We start from the raw sequence: 13267 nt of genomic DNA, 5'->3' as shown, positions 1-13267 counted from the left end.
ACCATAAGCAGAGACTCTTGACACCTGAAAAAAATGAGCACATCCATATTAAGAATATGACAGGCTTGGGAGAAGGGAGGAAGGCTTGGAAGTGGGAGATCCTACAGAAGACAGGGTGGATTACTGTCATCCTGGATAAAGGGGCAGCCAGAGGGCAGTATTGTATAGTAGTTAATAGCATGGGACTTTGACATTAGACAAGCCTGGATTTTAGTCCATACCTGCTACTTACTATTTGTGAGATTTTGTATATGTTACTTAACTGTTCTTCATTTTTCTCATATATTTGCATTTACTACCACCTCCTTCAACTTGCTGACTCACATTATTCTTCAAGACTCATTTCAGGCATTGCCTTCTTCTGGAAACAGTGCCTGCTGCCTGCCTGACCCACTTCCCCGTGGGATGGAGTGGTCCTCCTCCGGCACCCATACCTTTTATCGCTGATATCATCATACTACTATGTTATTGCATGGACCGCATTTGATGGAAACTGTACCTACCAGAAACTCCTCAAAGGCAGGGTCTATATATCTTAGTGTTCTTTTATAGCATTTATAACCATGAATTACACTCAATAAGTTTTTGTTTTATTTGCAGACAATGACTTGTAGAGATGGCTCGCAGGGTCATAAACAAAAAAAGGCACCTGGGACTTCAGCAACTTTCAGCCTTTGCAGACACAGGAAAAACTTTCCTAGGCCCAGTGAAGTCATCCAAGTTTATTATAGATGAAGACAGTCATGAGAGTGTGGTAGTCAGTTCAACAGTAAGGCTTCTTGAAAGTTTGGATTTGTCCAGTGCAGTGGGGCAGCTTCTCAGTGAGGCAGTTCAAGCTCAACATAACACATACAGAACTGGGGCCAGCACTCTTCTGTTTCTCGTCGGTGCTTGGAGCAGTGCTGTTGAGGAATGTCTTCACCTGGGCGTCCCCATGTCTTCAATCGTGTCGGGAATGTCAGAAGGCTTGGACTCTTGCATTGAAGAGGTCGCTTCCCTGCAAGTGCCTCTCCCCGATGTCTTTGACCATAAAGACAGCACAAAGATATTTTCTGAACTTGAATCGTTGAATGTCAGTTTGTGTCCCTTTCTACAAATTCCTTCAGATACTGGTTTGATACCGAAAGAGCGTGATCTCAAAGATGTTGCCTCTCAGTCATTGACCACTTCCAGTCTTTCTGGGAGACCTGTTAAATCAGCTAAACTTTTTAGACCTCAGGCTGCGGTTGATGCAGATAAAAACACATCACAAGCCCCTCAAACTCGGAGACACAGTCTGCTTGCAGACAGCCACTGCAGACAGTCAGTAGTGATCCACAGTAGGCATTGTAATCGGGAGGCGAGTGATGAGTGGACAAGCAAACATGGTGCAGCTGCTCCCCAGACTTACAGATGTAGTGATCTGGGAGAGTTGGCGGTGGGTCTGAGTCACGGAGATCACAGCAGCATGAGGTTGGTGGAAGGAGCTGTACGGCTGCAGCACCACAACACAAGCGTGTGCCAGGGCAACTGGACGGTGCCATTTACGTTTGACATTTCAAGAGTCTTCACTTGCTGTTTACCAGGTTTACCCGAAACTTTTTCTTGTGTGTGTCCAGGATATGTCACTGTTGTATCAATGTTTAGTACCACTGTGCTTGAGGACTTACAGAATCAGCCTCTCCGGGTCATTCTCATTGAGGGTGACCTCACAGAGAATTACCGCCACCTGGGATTTAACAAGTCTGCAAATGTTCAAACAGTGTTAGAAAGCATGAAGAAGCTTCATCAAGACAGCTCAGAAGAACTGTGGACAAATAATGTACTACAGGTATTAATCAAGTTCAATGTGAACCTTGTCCTGGTACAAGGAACCGTATCCGAACACATACTTGAAAAATGCTTACACACTAAGCGGTTGGTGATTGGGTCGGTGAATGGCAGTGTGATGCAGGCTTTTGCAGAGGCCTCAGGAGCTGTGCAGGTGTCCTACATCACACAAGTGAGTGAAAACTCTGTGGGCAGGGGTGTCTCTATGACCTTCTGGAGAAGCAGTCCCTTGGATGTTGGAGATGGGATCAGCAGAATGGCAATTTTGTTGAAAACGGAAGGGATTAATTTGGTTACAGTAGTGCTCACTGGCCCAGTCACCGCACAGATGCAAACCAAAGAAGATAGGTTCTGGACTTGTGCCTATCGTCTGCATTATGCTCTTAAAGAGCAAAAGGTCTTCCTTGGAGGTGGTGCAGTTGAGTTTTTGTGTCTCAGCCATCTTCAGATTCTCATGGAGCAACCTCTGAATAAAGGAGACCAAATCTATGCAGGGGGTCTTCATAATACTTCCTCTTGGCTGGCCTCATCTCTGGCACTGTACAGACCTACTGTGCTTAAATGCTTGGCAGATGGATGGCACAAATACCTTTCAACTGTCATTTGTAATACTGCCAATTACTCCTCAGAATTTGAAGCCAGGACTTTCATTCAGCATCATCTGCAAAATGCCGCAGACTCGGGCTCACCTTCATCTTACATCTTGAATGAATATAGTAAACTAAATAGTGGAGTTTTTAATTCAGGCATTTTAAATAAACTGGAGCAGATTCCAAGAGTTTATGACATTGTTACACCAAAGATTGAGGCGTGGCGCCGCGCTCTGGATTTGGTACTGTTAATACTTCAGACAGACAGTGAAATTATTACTGGACCTGGGCACACACAGATAAAATCACAGGAGTCAGAGGGCTTTTTATTTTTGTAGTGTTATTGGCTAAGTCTTTGGGAAATAAACTTTTTAAAAAAATATTGTTGAAATTATTACATATGTCCCTTTTTCCCCCCCTCCCCTCATAGCTCCTCTCTACCTGGTTCCTGCCCCACTCCTGGCTCTTGCCACCCTATTGTCTGTCCATAGGTAATGCATACATGCATATAAGATCTTTGTCTGCTCTCTTCTAGCCCCCCACACCCGCTATCCTCTGATAATGGTCAGTCTGTTCCATTTCCATGCCCCTGATTCTATTGCATTCACCAGTTTATTCTGTTCATCAGTCTCTTATTCATAATTATATCCTTTAGATAAATTCCTAGAGATGATGATTCAACAGGTAAGAAGACGTTTTAGCTTTTCTTATATATTTTTGCCAAATTCTTCTTCCACAGTTTCTGCAAATGAAGGTGTCGTTTCCACAGCCATTGTCAACACTGGATATTATTAAAATTTTGTCTGGAATGTGGATGAAAATACAATCTTATCTTTTTATAAAAATGATGAAATTTTAAAAAGATTTTTTATTGATTTTTAGAGAGGGAGAAATACCTATGTGAGAAAGCAACATGGATTGGCTGCCTCCTGCACGCCCCCTACTGGGAATCGAGCTCACATGTCCCCTGACCAGAATCGAACTGGCAACCTTTTGGTGCACAGGATGATGCCCAACCAACTGAGCCACATTGGCCAGGGCTGCAACCTCATTTTAATAAACCTTCTTTGAATAAGGAAGAAAGGACAGTCATGTTTCTTTACATTTTTTAATATTTGTAAAATTTTTATATCTCCTTCCTTTGGTGTTATGTTTAGAAAGGTCTTCCCAACCCCAAGATTATACTGCAATCACCTATACAGACTTCTAGTATGGTCTTATTCATCTTTCACATTTAAATATTTAGTTCATCTGAAATTTATTTTAGTAGACAGCATAAACTCTAAAAGAACTTTTTCCAAGTGGTTGTGTAGTTGTCCCAACATCATGCTAGGGTTTTCATTGCCTGCTCAGATATTTCTTAGTGAGGAGGAAATACCAACAGAAAAAGAGATATCATGTCCTCAGTCGCTAAGAAACATTTGTATGCCTTGCTCATGATGAATTCATATCGTTCAGTGTTCTATCTTTCTTTTCTGCTACCATAGCATCAAATTCTAGTGAAAAAAGAATACAGTAGAAACATCACACTAACAGTGAGGATAATAAAGGCAGCGCCCTTTATGGCAGTTTTCCTGTCAGTGATTGAACATTGAGCTATGAATCAGGAGGTCACGGTTTGATTCCCTGTCAGGGCACATGCCTGGATTGCAGGCTCCATCCCCAGTGTGGGACATGCAGGAGGCAGCAGATCAATGATTCTCTCTCATCATTGATGTATCTATCTCTCCCACTTCCTTCCTCTTTGAAATCAATAAAAAATTTTTTAAAAAACCACACTTTTGCTTCATAAGGTCCTCAGAACTTTACTGAAAAACCTAGAAATTTTTTTTCTTTTGACCTGTAGGTGGCAAACTTCCACTATTATGCTCTTAAAATTTTGACCTGCTTATTTAAGGCCCACTAAAAGAAAGGTGGGATGATTTTAGTTTGGGTAAGCATGACTATAAGAACAGGAAAAGTAAAAGGCAATTCCTTTTATATTATATTATTGTAGGTTTGGAGATGTTTGGCAAAGACCTGATCAGAGCCCCATCTCTGCCGTTAGCTCGCTTTGGCTTGGGAAGGCCACCTCAGGTCTCTTGCCTGTTATGTCACCTGTAAATCTAGGTTGAATGAAGTCTTCCCTGTTTACTTTCCAGCTCTAAGTTTTATTATTCTTGTTACCAGTTCTTGTTACCGTGACAGATTTTGAGTGATAGTGAAACTTACTTGAAAGGGGGCAAAAATGTTTAAAAACTGCTTCTTAAAAGATTATAATGATAAGACCAGACTAAAATTGATTGCAAAAGCTTTAATACATGATGTTTATAATGGTGGGGTTTCAAAACTAGCCAATTATAGATTCAAACCATTGTGATGACTTATTTTATTGCCAACCAGGAGTAATACAGTAGAGAATGGCATAACTTTTTTAATGATATGAAAAAGTATTAACTTAGATCTACCATCATTGCAGCCATATCCATGGGTTACAATGCATTCAAACGTAGAATATGAAATATAAATCTGCAAGAAACCAGAATATAGAATATAAAACCCAAAGAAGCCATAATAACATGGATGGGAGATAAATTAGTTGCTATTAAAAAGGAGAAGAAGCTATTGAACACAAGATACATTTTTCCATACTACAAGAATAAAAACATTTCAAATCACAGGAAGCACTAAATGGGACAAACTGTTAGAAGCTTACTATTTTAAGTGTGTTAACCAGGTAGCAGTTGGAGTCTCTATGAACTCGAGTAAACTGGACCCAGAGCTTACTAGTAAATCCAGTAACTCTATCATAAGGCCTGCTGAGAATTTTATTGTGCTCCCAAACACACGCACACTTGCTCTTCTCTCTGTTGTCTATGTTTTAGTGGGATTCTGTTTTTTTCCTTTCCTCTCACCACCCTTTACTTTTCCAACTTTAGTGTCTACAGCCAATCCACCCATTTGTGTCAAGCCCTTCATGGGCTTAAAAAAGTACTTTGTTAAAGATCTGAGTAAGTTGCAGAGAGGGCAGATGTCAGTTTGGAGTGCTCACCTGTCCCTGTGTCCTCGCTGCCCCTCCTTTCCTGCTTGCCTCTCAGCGCCCTCTTCCTGCATCATTCCAAACATCCCCACCTCCAAGACTCTTCTCATATCCACCCTCAACTACAAACTCCCATTTCCCAAAAGGGACAGTGCCGAGAACCGATTCCAACATGTAATAATTACAAGAGTTCTGTCAAAAGGTTGATGGGACTTGGGCGGCTCAACAAGGGTGAGCCACACATGTAGTTTACCTGTTGGAAACGGCTAAACGGGCACTTCCCCCAAACCTGAATAGGATTGTTAGCTGCCAGACAGCTCAGGGCATTTTACTGCCTCCTGTTGGCCAAACACCTGAACAGCTGTAGGCTATTCCCCAAACTGATAATGCTTCTGTATTCTACCCTTTGATACCTTACCCTTTGAAGTGTATATTTCCACTTTGCCTTGGGACAAATTGTGTTATAATAGCACGGGGTCCTAGACAAGGAGAGTCTTTAACTCCCTTTAGCTGAAGCTCCTCTGTCCCCCAATACCTTTCAAAAATATCTTTCGTCTTTGGACTCCTTCTTAATCATCTATGCGCAGCCCTTTCTCCAGAATGCTGAACCCTTTGCAAGGCTGGGAAAAGAACCCCGGCAGGACAGCTCTTCCTAAGGGCATATTAGTAAATAAAATTTTCACCATCTAATTTCATCTCTAAGGTTGGCATTTAAATTCCACTTGAAAAGGGGAAACAGTTTAACACAAGGAGATATGGGAAATGTGCTTTGGTCCTATGATGAGGTTCATAATCAAACAACTTTAAAGCAGCATTCCCTACTAGTCAGAGTAGAGTGTCTGAAGGATAAGGCTCCATGCTGGAGAGCCTGTGGGGAAGCATGCATTCCAGACATTGCTGTAGGAAATGCAAGTCGGTTTAGCTGTAAATTGTTCTGTACAAAATTGTCCTAGTATAAAAAGGGAGGCAAAACAAATATTCCACTAAGGGGAGTATTAGACAAATAGGATAGATTAGAGGCCCGATGCACAGATTTGTGCACCACTGGGGTCCCTTGGCCTGGCCTATGCCCTCTTGCAATCCAGGACCCCTCAGGGGATGTCAGCCAGTTTCAGCTGGATCCCCACAGGCCAGGCCGAGGGACCCCACCGGTGCACGAATTCGTGCACCAGGCTGGTTTCAGCCGGATCCCCGCAGGCCAGGTCGAGGGACCCACAGGTGCATGAATCCAGTGGTCATTGTGCATCATAGCTACCGGCGGTTGCTTAGGCTTTTATATATATAGATTACTAGGATGGAATGAGTTCTGTGCTATGTTAAAAAAAATGTCAAATATGTGTTTTACTTCAACACATGAACAAGTTTATAGTGACAAGTGAAAAAAAAGAACTTGAAATAATATTAACTCTATGGCTATGTGAAAACAACAAAGTTTGGAACCCAGAGGAATGTAAATAAATTCAATTCTTATTAATTTGTAAAGTTCCAACTTTTAGAAATGATGATTCTAATTAGTTTTAATTATTCTATCTTGTATTACTATATCTCTATACTACAGGCCCAGTGCATGAAAATTCATGCACTGAAGAGGGGATCCCTCAGCCCGGCATGCCCCTTCTCACATTCTGGGAGCCCTCAGGGGCGGGAGGTGACCCCATCACACCTCTGCTGCTGCCACTGCTGGCAGCGCAAGCCTCAGCCAGCCCTGATTACCTGAGCCTCGGGTGGCCCTGGGAGGCTGGGCATCCACCATCCGAGGCTTGCCTGTGCCTTGGGCATCAGCTGGGCAGCCGACATCCGAGGCTTGCCTGTGCCTTGGGCATCAGCTGGGCAGCTGACATCCGAGGCTTGCCTGTGCCTCGGGCCAGCCCTGGGTGGCTGGGGGGCTGAGAGGACTGGGGGACTCCGGAGGCAGGTGCGTGGAGCGGCTGGACCCGCCTGGGGGCGGGCCCGGCCGTGCCATGCGCCTGCCACCCTGGCAGGGCTGAGGGGACTCGGCGCCGCCATCTTGTGGCTGTGGGCGCCACCGTCTTTGAGGGTGTGACAGTCAATTAGCATATTCCCTCTTTATTAGATAGGATATAGTACAATCAATTATTCAAGTCCATTTGAGTTTATTATAACAGTTGGAACTACCTCCAAAAGTTGTTTTTTTCTTCTAGAATTGCTTTAAGTCAGATTTTTTTAATGCACTAACTGACTCTAGGAATAAATTAGGTTATCTTTAAAAGTTTTTTAGTGTGGGGCATTCTAAAAAATACCTGATCAGCACTGCTCAAAACTGTCAAGGTTATGAAGAAATCAAGTCTAGTCTGAGAAACAGTCACAGCCAAGAGGAGCATAGGGAGACGTGGTGACTAAGAGTGGTAGGATCCTGGAACAGAAAAAAAGACATTAGGCAAAAACTGAAGAAATCTGAGTAAAATATGGACTCTAGTGAGTAACTATGTATCAATATTGGCTTATTAATTATATTATACCATACTAATAGAAGACGCTAATAATAAGGGAAACTAGGTGCAGTACATGGGATTCTCTGAGTCATTTTCACAACTTTTCTGTACATCTAAGCTATCCTAAAATTAAATTTTTATTTTAAAATTAGTATGTTCAGACAACTATAACATCATTTAATGTACTGAACGAATGCACTAAATAATTGAACTTAGTTTACTGTTGGTGTCCAGCTGATAAGGTGAAAAATTACCAGGTCATATCTGTAATCATGCAATAGACTAGTGATGGAAGACAGCCTTCAGTAAAGAGAGCAGTCCATTATTAAGAGCTGAGGACGTACAGAATACTATAACAAGCACGATCCCTGCCCCAGGAGCAACCCACAGGAATACTTGCCAAAGGCGCAATGCCAACTCCAGTTTCTAACAAAATGTTCTTCTCCATGTGCAGAGCTGTTCCGTTATACTACAATAGCAGTGAAGTCTATTTCAGACGATTCTGAGGTTGCATTTTCTGAATTTTTTTCCTTTTCTATTCTGTTTGCCATTTTTCTTGGCAGTTGCATTTTTAAATTTTTCCAGTGCGTTTATCTGGTGACGTGAAGAAGACTCTTTGTACACTGTCTATTACGAGTGAAAGGCAAATTGGGAATTGCACAGTCTGTTGGCAACATTGAGACTGGTTTGATGTCTAAAAAAAGTAGACCTGTTTCCTGTGCTAACCTCAGAGCAGGAGGTGGAAAAGGCTACTTCCCAGAAGGTTTCCACTCTGGACTAACATCAAATTGAAAGAAATGAGGCAGATGTAATATATTTCCCCCCTCATCACTCCAATTAAATATCCAGTACAATAGTTTTTATTAATGTATTTAAAATGTTTTAAGTTAGCCCTAGCTAGTTTTGCTCAGTGGATAGAGTGTCAGCCTGCGGACTGATGGGTCCCAGGTTCGATTCTGGTCAAAGGCACATGCTTGGATTGCGGGCTCGATCCCCAGTAGGGGGTGTGCAGGAGGCAGCCAATCAATGATTCCCTCTCATCATTGATGTTTCTATCTCTCCTTTCCTATCTGAAATCAATAAAAATATATTAAATTAAAAAAATGTTTTAAATTAGCATTTGTGTTTTCTTGTTTAAAAGCAGTAGAAGCCTCTGTTGATGAAGTCATTTATTTTCTTATAAATAATCATTGGTTTCCTGCAGTATTTCTAAAACTGCTCTATGAGAAGCACATGGGCCACTTGTCAAAATGCAGATTCCCAGACCCTCCCTCTCAGGATTCTAGTTCAGAGTGTCTGAGGGCCCAGGAGAATCTGTCTTTTAATTAGTGCCTCCCTCTGGTCAGGTTCAGTCTTCCAGTTAGGTAAGCTGTTGGTAGTAGTTCTTAACCCTGGCTACACAGTAGAATCATGGTGAGAACTTTCAGCACTACTGATGCCCAGCCTACCCTGTCCACACCAGGATTGTCATTTATCCATGGTGGGGCCTACGCAGCAGTGTTTTCTAACTCCCTCTGATTGGTACTTGTGTGTAACCAACATTAATTAGAAAAATGTATACTTCTTAGACTCTAATAAAGAAAATATTGGCTACTGAACATAGCACATGGATCTTACGAGCAGAAACAAAAAAGGACATGCTAATGGAACTTACTGCTAATAGGTACAGGTTGTTTGGGGGGCTGGTGGGGGGAATGGAAATGTTCTGGAATGAGATAAAGCTGATGATTGCAAAACATAGAGAATAGAGTAAAAACCACTGAAGTGTACACATTAAAGTGGGGAGTTTTATGTTGTGTGAAGTATATCTCAATGTAAAGCTGCTACTAATACAGAGAAAACATACGGTTTAACCTTTTTAAAAAATCTTTAGAAACAGACATACGCAAACCGGTATTAGAAGTAGGGTGGTTATGTTTGGCGGGTGGGGCGGTGGGTGCAGTGATGGCAAGAACAAGGAAGGCTCTGGGTCCTGGCCGGGTTCTTATTGCATGAACTGGGCGGTGGTCACAGGGGTGAGCTTACCTTGTGAGCATTCTTGAGCTGAGCTGTATGTTTATGATTTGTGCTTTGGGAAAACTGAGTTATCAAGAGATGACCAGATATTCAGGCCCCTGCATTGAGAGCACAGGAATGAGTCTATCTTAACCTATAATGAAAGCATATCTGAGGAGACATCAAGATAATGTTTGGCAGTAGAGGTCATTTAATATTGGAATTGTTTACCAAAGACGCAACAGAAACCCTGTCCCCGGAACTCTGAAAACGAGCCTCGCTGTAAAATCCGTTCTGTTTTGAGATGCCATCTTATAGTAACTGGCCAGGTAATATTTTGAGACTTAATCCACTTCTTTGAGACTGTGTTTAGTTTATAATTCCTTTTCATTCTGGGAAGTAAAAGGTAGACAGAATGAAAGAAAAACAGAACTTCAAATTCCCATAGCAGGACACTTGCCAAAGAGCATTAGTTAATTCATATATTTTTAGTTATAGCAAACCTTGTAATCGGTTTCACCAGTCGTCAAACTGAATTTCCTAAGCTCAGTTTAATTTCCTTTCTTTTATATTGTTGTCAGTAACTTTTCTTTAATTGCTGTTCCTATGCGGACCATCCCAGACTCTCCTTCCTCTCTTCCTTGTTTATTGCCTTTCCAGGCTCCGTGAATTTAGTTGGTTCTCACTTTCTTTCTTCATAGGCTACAGGGTTTCATCACTTTATTGCTCTTTTTTATTTCTGTAGCTCTATTCATACTTTTAAGACCTTTGGTTTCCAGAAATGACTACAATATTGTGAGGTTCTGGAAAATCTCTGCATCCTTTTGTCATTGTGTTTGTGTGCTAAAACATTACAGGTCAACATTGGCCCCTCTGGTTTCAGGGTTACGTCTTTAAAACTGAGTCAGTTGAGCATTGCCCCTGATTTCATAAGCTCTGTGCATGCAATCTATTCCCTTGAAATCTGTTCGTGCCTTTCCAGAACTCCTCCTCATTCCATTACCCACTTGTGGACTTGGCTTTGTATTCTTACATTTAAGGTTTGTTTATTTTATAAAGAAAACCAACATCATTTAAAATTTGCTTTGTTTTTAATAACTAGAAGGAATTTTTTTTTTTTGGATTCTCTGTTTCAATCTCCTCATTTTATAGATGAGGAAACCGAGGCCCAGAGAAATCTATATAGCTAATTACTGATAAAACCATTTTTCTTCCACAGTTCTTTATTGTTTTATTGTACTTAATTTGCATCTTTTTTTCTAAGCAATATTTTTAACTCCTAGGCACACTGAGCCATTCTGGCTTTTTTCATCCTATTTAATTTCTTTAAAACTTTTTAGATTATTTAGATTATTTTTAGTACCAGATGTTCAAGATAACTAGTTCAGCACCATTTAGTACATTATTCTATTAGCACAACTTTAAGAACTTCCTCAGAGCAAAACATTTTTCTCTGTTTTTTAATGCATTTTTTCCTCCTTTCTTACTGAATTTTCCAAATCAAACCACTCCAGGAAAAGGTCCACGTCTTCACATTCTCACACTCCACTTTCTTTTGTAGGATAATAACAGCTGCTAAGTGTTGAGCTCTGGGTTAATTGTTCCCATTTTACTGACGTCATAACTGAGGCACAGAGATTTCTCTATGGCAGAGTGGGATGAGACCTAGGCTTCCTTATTCCAGATCCAGTACTTAACTTTTATGTATTTCTTTAATAAATTTTATGTTTATGCGTTGCCAAGCAGGGAATTCTAGATCGCAATGAAATGGATTTATAGCCTACAATTCTGTCGCAGGAGGCAAGGCAGAAAGGCTCAGACCTCATCGAACGTGGGAGGCAACCAGAAACTGGCTCAGGCCTGTGTCCCTGAAGACAGGGAAGTGATGAGAATGTCCTGGTCTGGCTCCTCGCCGGCCTCCATGCTCTCCTGTTCCAGGAAGACCAGAGGAGGATCCACCAGACTCAGGACGGTCTGCAGTCCACACCCGGACTGCTGGGATACCTGCACAGTCTCCAGGGCGCCAAGGCAGAGCACCTCGCTGGCGACCTCCCTGATCTGCAGTCACACGTCTCTCCTAATGGGCAATGACACTTCCTTTATCCCCTTTCCTGTCTGTGAAGTAAAGCTGTGTGATCCGTCTTCACAGAAATTGCTCACTACCTTGTCCCGAATTATCTACTAGTTTCCAGTATGCTACCAGGAACAAGAAGAAAAATTAGGAGTTGTACATTGCTGTGTAATAAACCACCCTCAAACCTACTGGCTTAAACCAACCACCATTTACTAATACTGTTTCCAATCTGCGTGTTGGCTGGGCGCTCCTCTGCTGGTTTTGCCTGGGCATTTGGCTGCAGGTCCGCTGGGCTGGAAAGGACAAGGTGGCCTCAGGCACTGGCTGTCAGTAGGACCGGCCACTTGGTTCTCCAGCAGCCTTGTCCCCAGGAAGCTGGACTGGCTGCCCCACACGTCTGTCTCAGGGCAGCCTTTCCTGAGAACCAAGGCAGGAGCTGAAGGTCTAGCGAGGAAGTCACAGAACTTCACTTCTACCACATTCTTTTGGTCAAAGCAAATAAGAACAGCCAAGGTTCACAAGGTGGGGGTAGACTGCTCTTATTAGGCATTGCAAAAAGCATGTGCCCATGTTTTTCAATTTACAACAATGCAAAAGACTCAGTACCTTCCACTGAATAGATAGGTTCATGGAAGCCCAAACAAGCTATGACTTCACCCTTTGTTCAGATAAGAATGCCAGTTGACTAAAACATCTTCCGTTCTAGTCACTGTGACAACAGCACTCTAACACTAATAGGTTTCAAAGATAGGAAATGAAGGAAACTACTACTAGTAAAAGTTGTCATAGCCCAGAAAATATTTGCAAGAGGAAGTAGAGGTACCAAGTCTTATTTCTATCAGCAAAGTGACCTGACAAGTGTGGTTTCCAAACCTCAGAATTATGTCAATTTCATTCCAAGCCTCTTTAGTTAATAATAGAAGGGGGGAGGGGGGGGAAACAGTCAAAGATTTTGTTACTTGAAGGAAATTTGCGAATTAACTCTTAAGTAACACTTGTTGGCCAACATTCACTGACAGGAGTTTGTATTTCTACCACCTCCGTTGCATAAATGGGGAAAGTGAAATGAGATAATTAATATGCTTTGTTGGATGCCTGGATTCCCTTTGCCTCTAAAAGATAGATAGTTGCTACTATTATTTTATTCAAGGCTTCAAGAATTTACATGGTTTAATGATAAAGAGACATTCTCTTTTTAAATATATTTTTATGGTCAAAGTAGGTGCTTGATAAACTTACTTTAAAAACTTTCCAAGTAAAATTATCATTGCCATAGTCTATGGGGTAAAAATTTGGGCCCTCCACTTTCTGTTTGTTCAGATGTTGA

At 41.8% G+C, this 13267-nt stretch overlaps 1 protein-coding gene across 1 annotated transcript; it reads left to right on the top strand.

The window, feature by feature from the left end:
* Positions 1-470: 470 nt before the first annotated feature.
* Positions 471-2765, top strand: BBS12 (Bardet-Biedl syndrome 12). The gene is made up of 2 exons (XM_054716982.1): positions 471-519; positions 601-2765. Exon 2 carries the CDS (start codon positions 617-619, stop codon positions 2735-2737), a length of 2121 nt encoding a protein of 706 aa, XP_054572957.1. The 5' UTR covers positions 471-519; positions 601-616; the 3' UTR covers positions 2738-2765.
* The last annotated feature ends 10502 nt before the right edge of the window (positions 2766-13267 follow it).

The sequence above is a fragment of the Eptesicus fuscus genome, chromosome 6 (genome assembly GCF_027574615.1).
Source record: "Eptesicus fuscus isolate TK198812 chromosome 6, DD_ASM_mEF_20220401, whole genome shotgun sequence".
Classification (NCBI taxonomy): domain Eukaryota; kingdom Metazoa; phylum Chordata; class Mammalia; order Chiroptera; family Vespertilionidae; genus Eptesicus; species Eptesicus fuscus.
This window is presented reverse-complemented; position numbering and strand designations above follow the sequence as displayed.

What these genes read in the sequence shown, in the direction of transcription:
- BBS12 (XM_054716982.1), top strand. Translation starts at nt 617, where the DNA reads ATGGCTCGCAGGGTCATAAACAAAAAAAGGCACCTGGGACTTCAGCAA.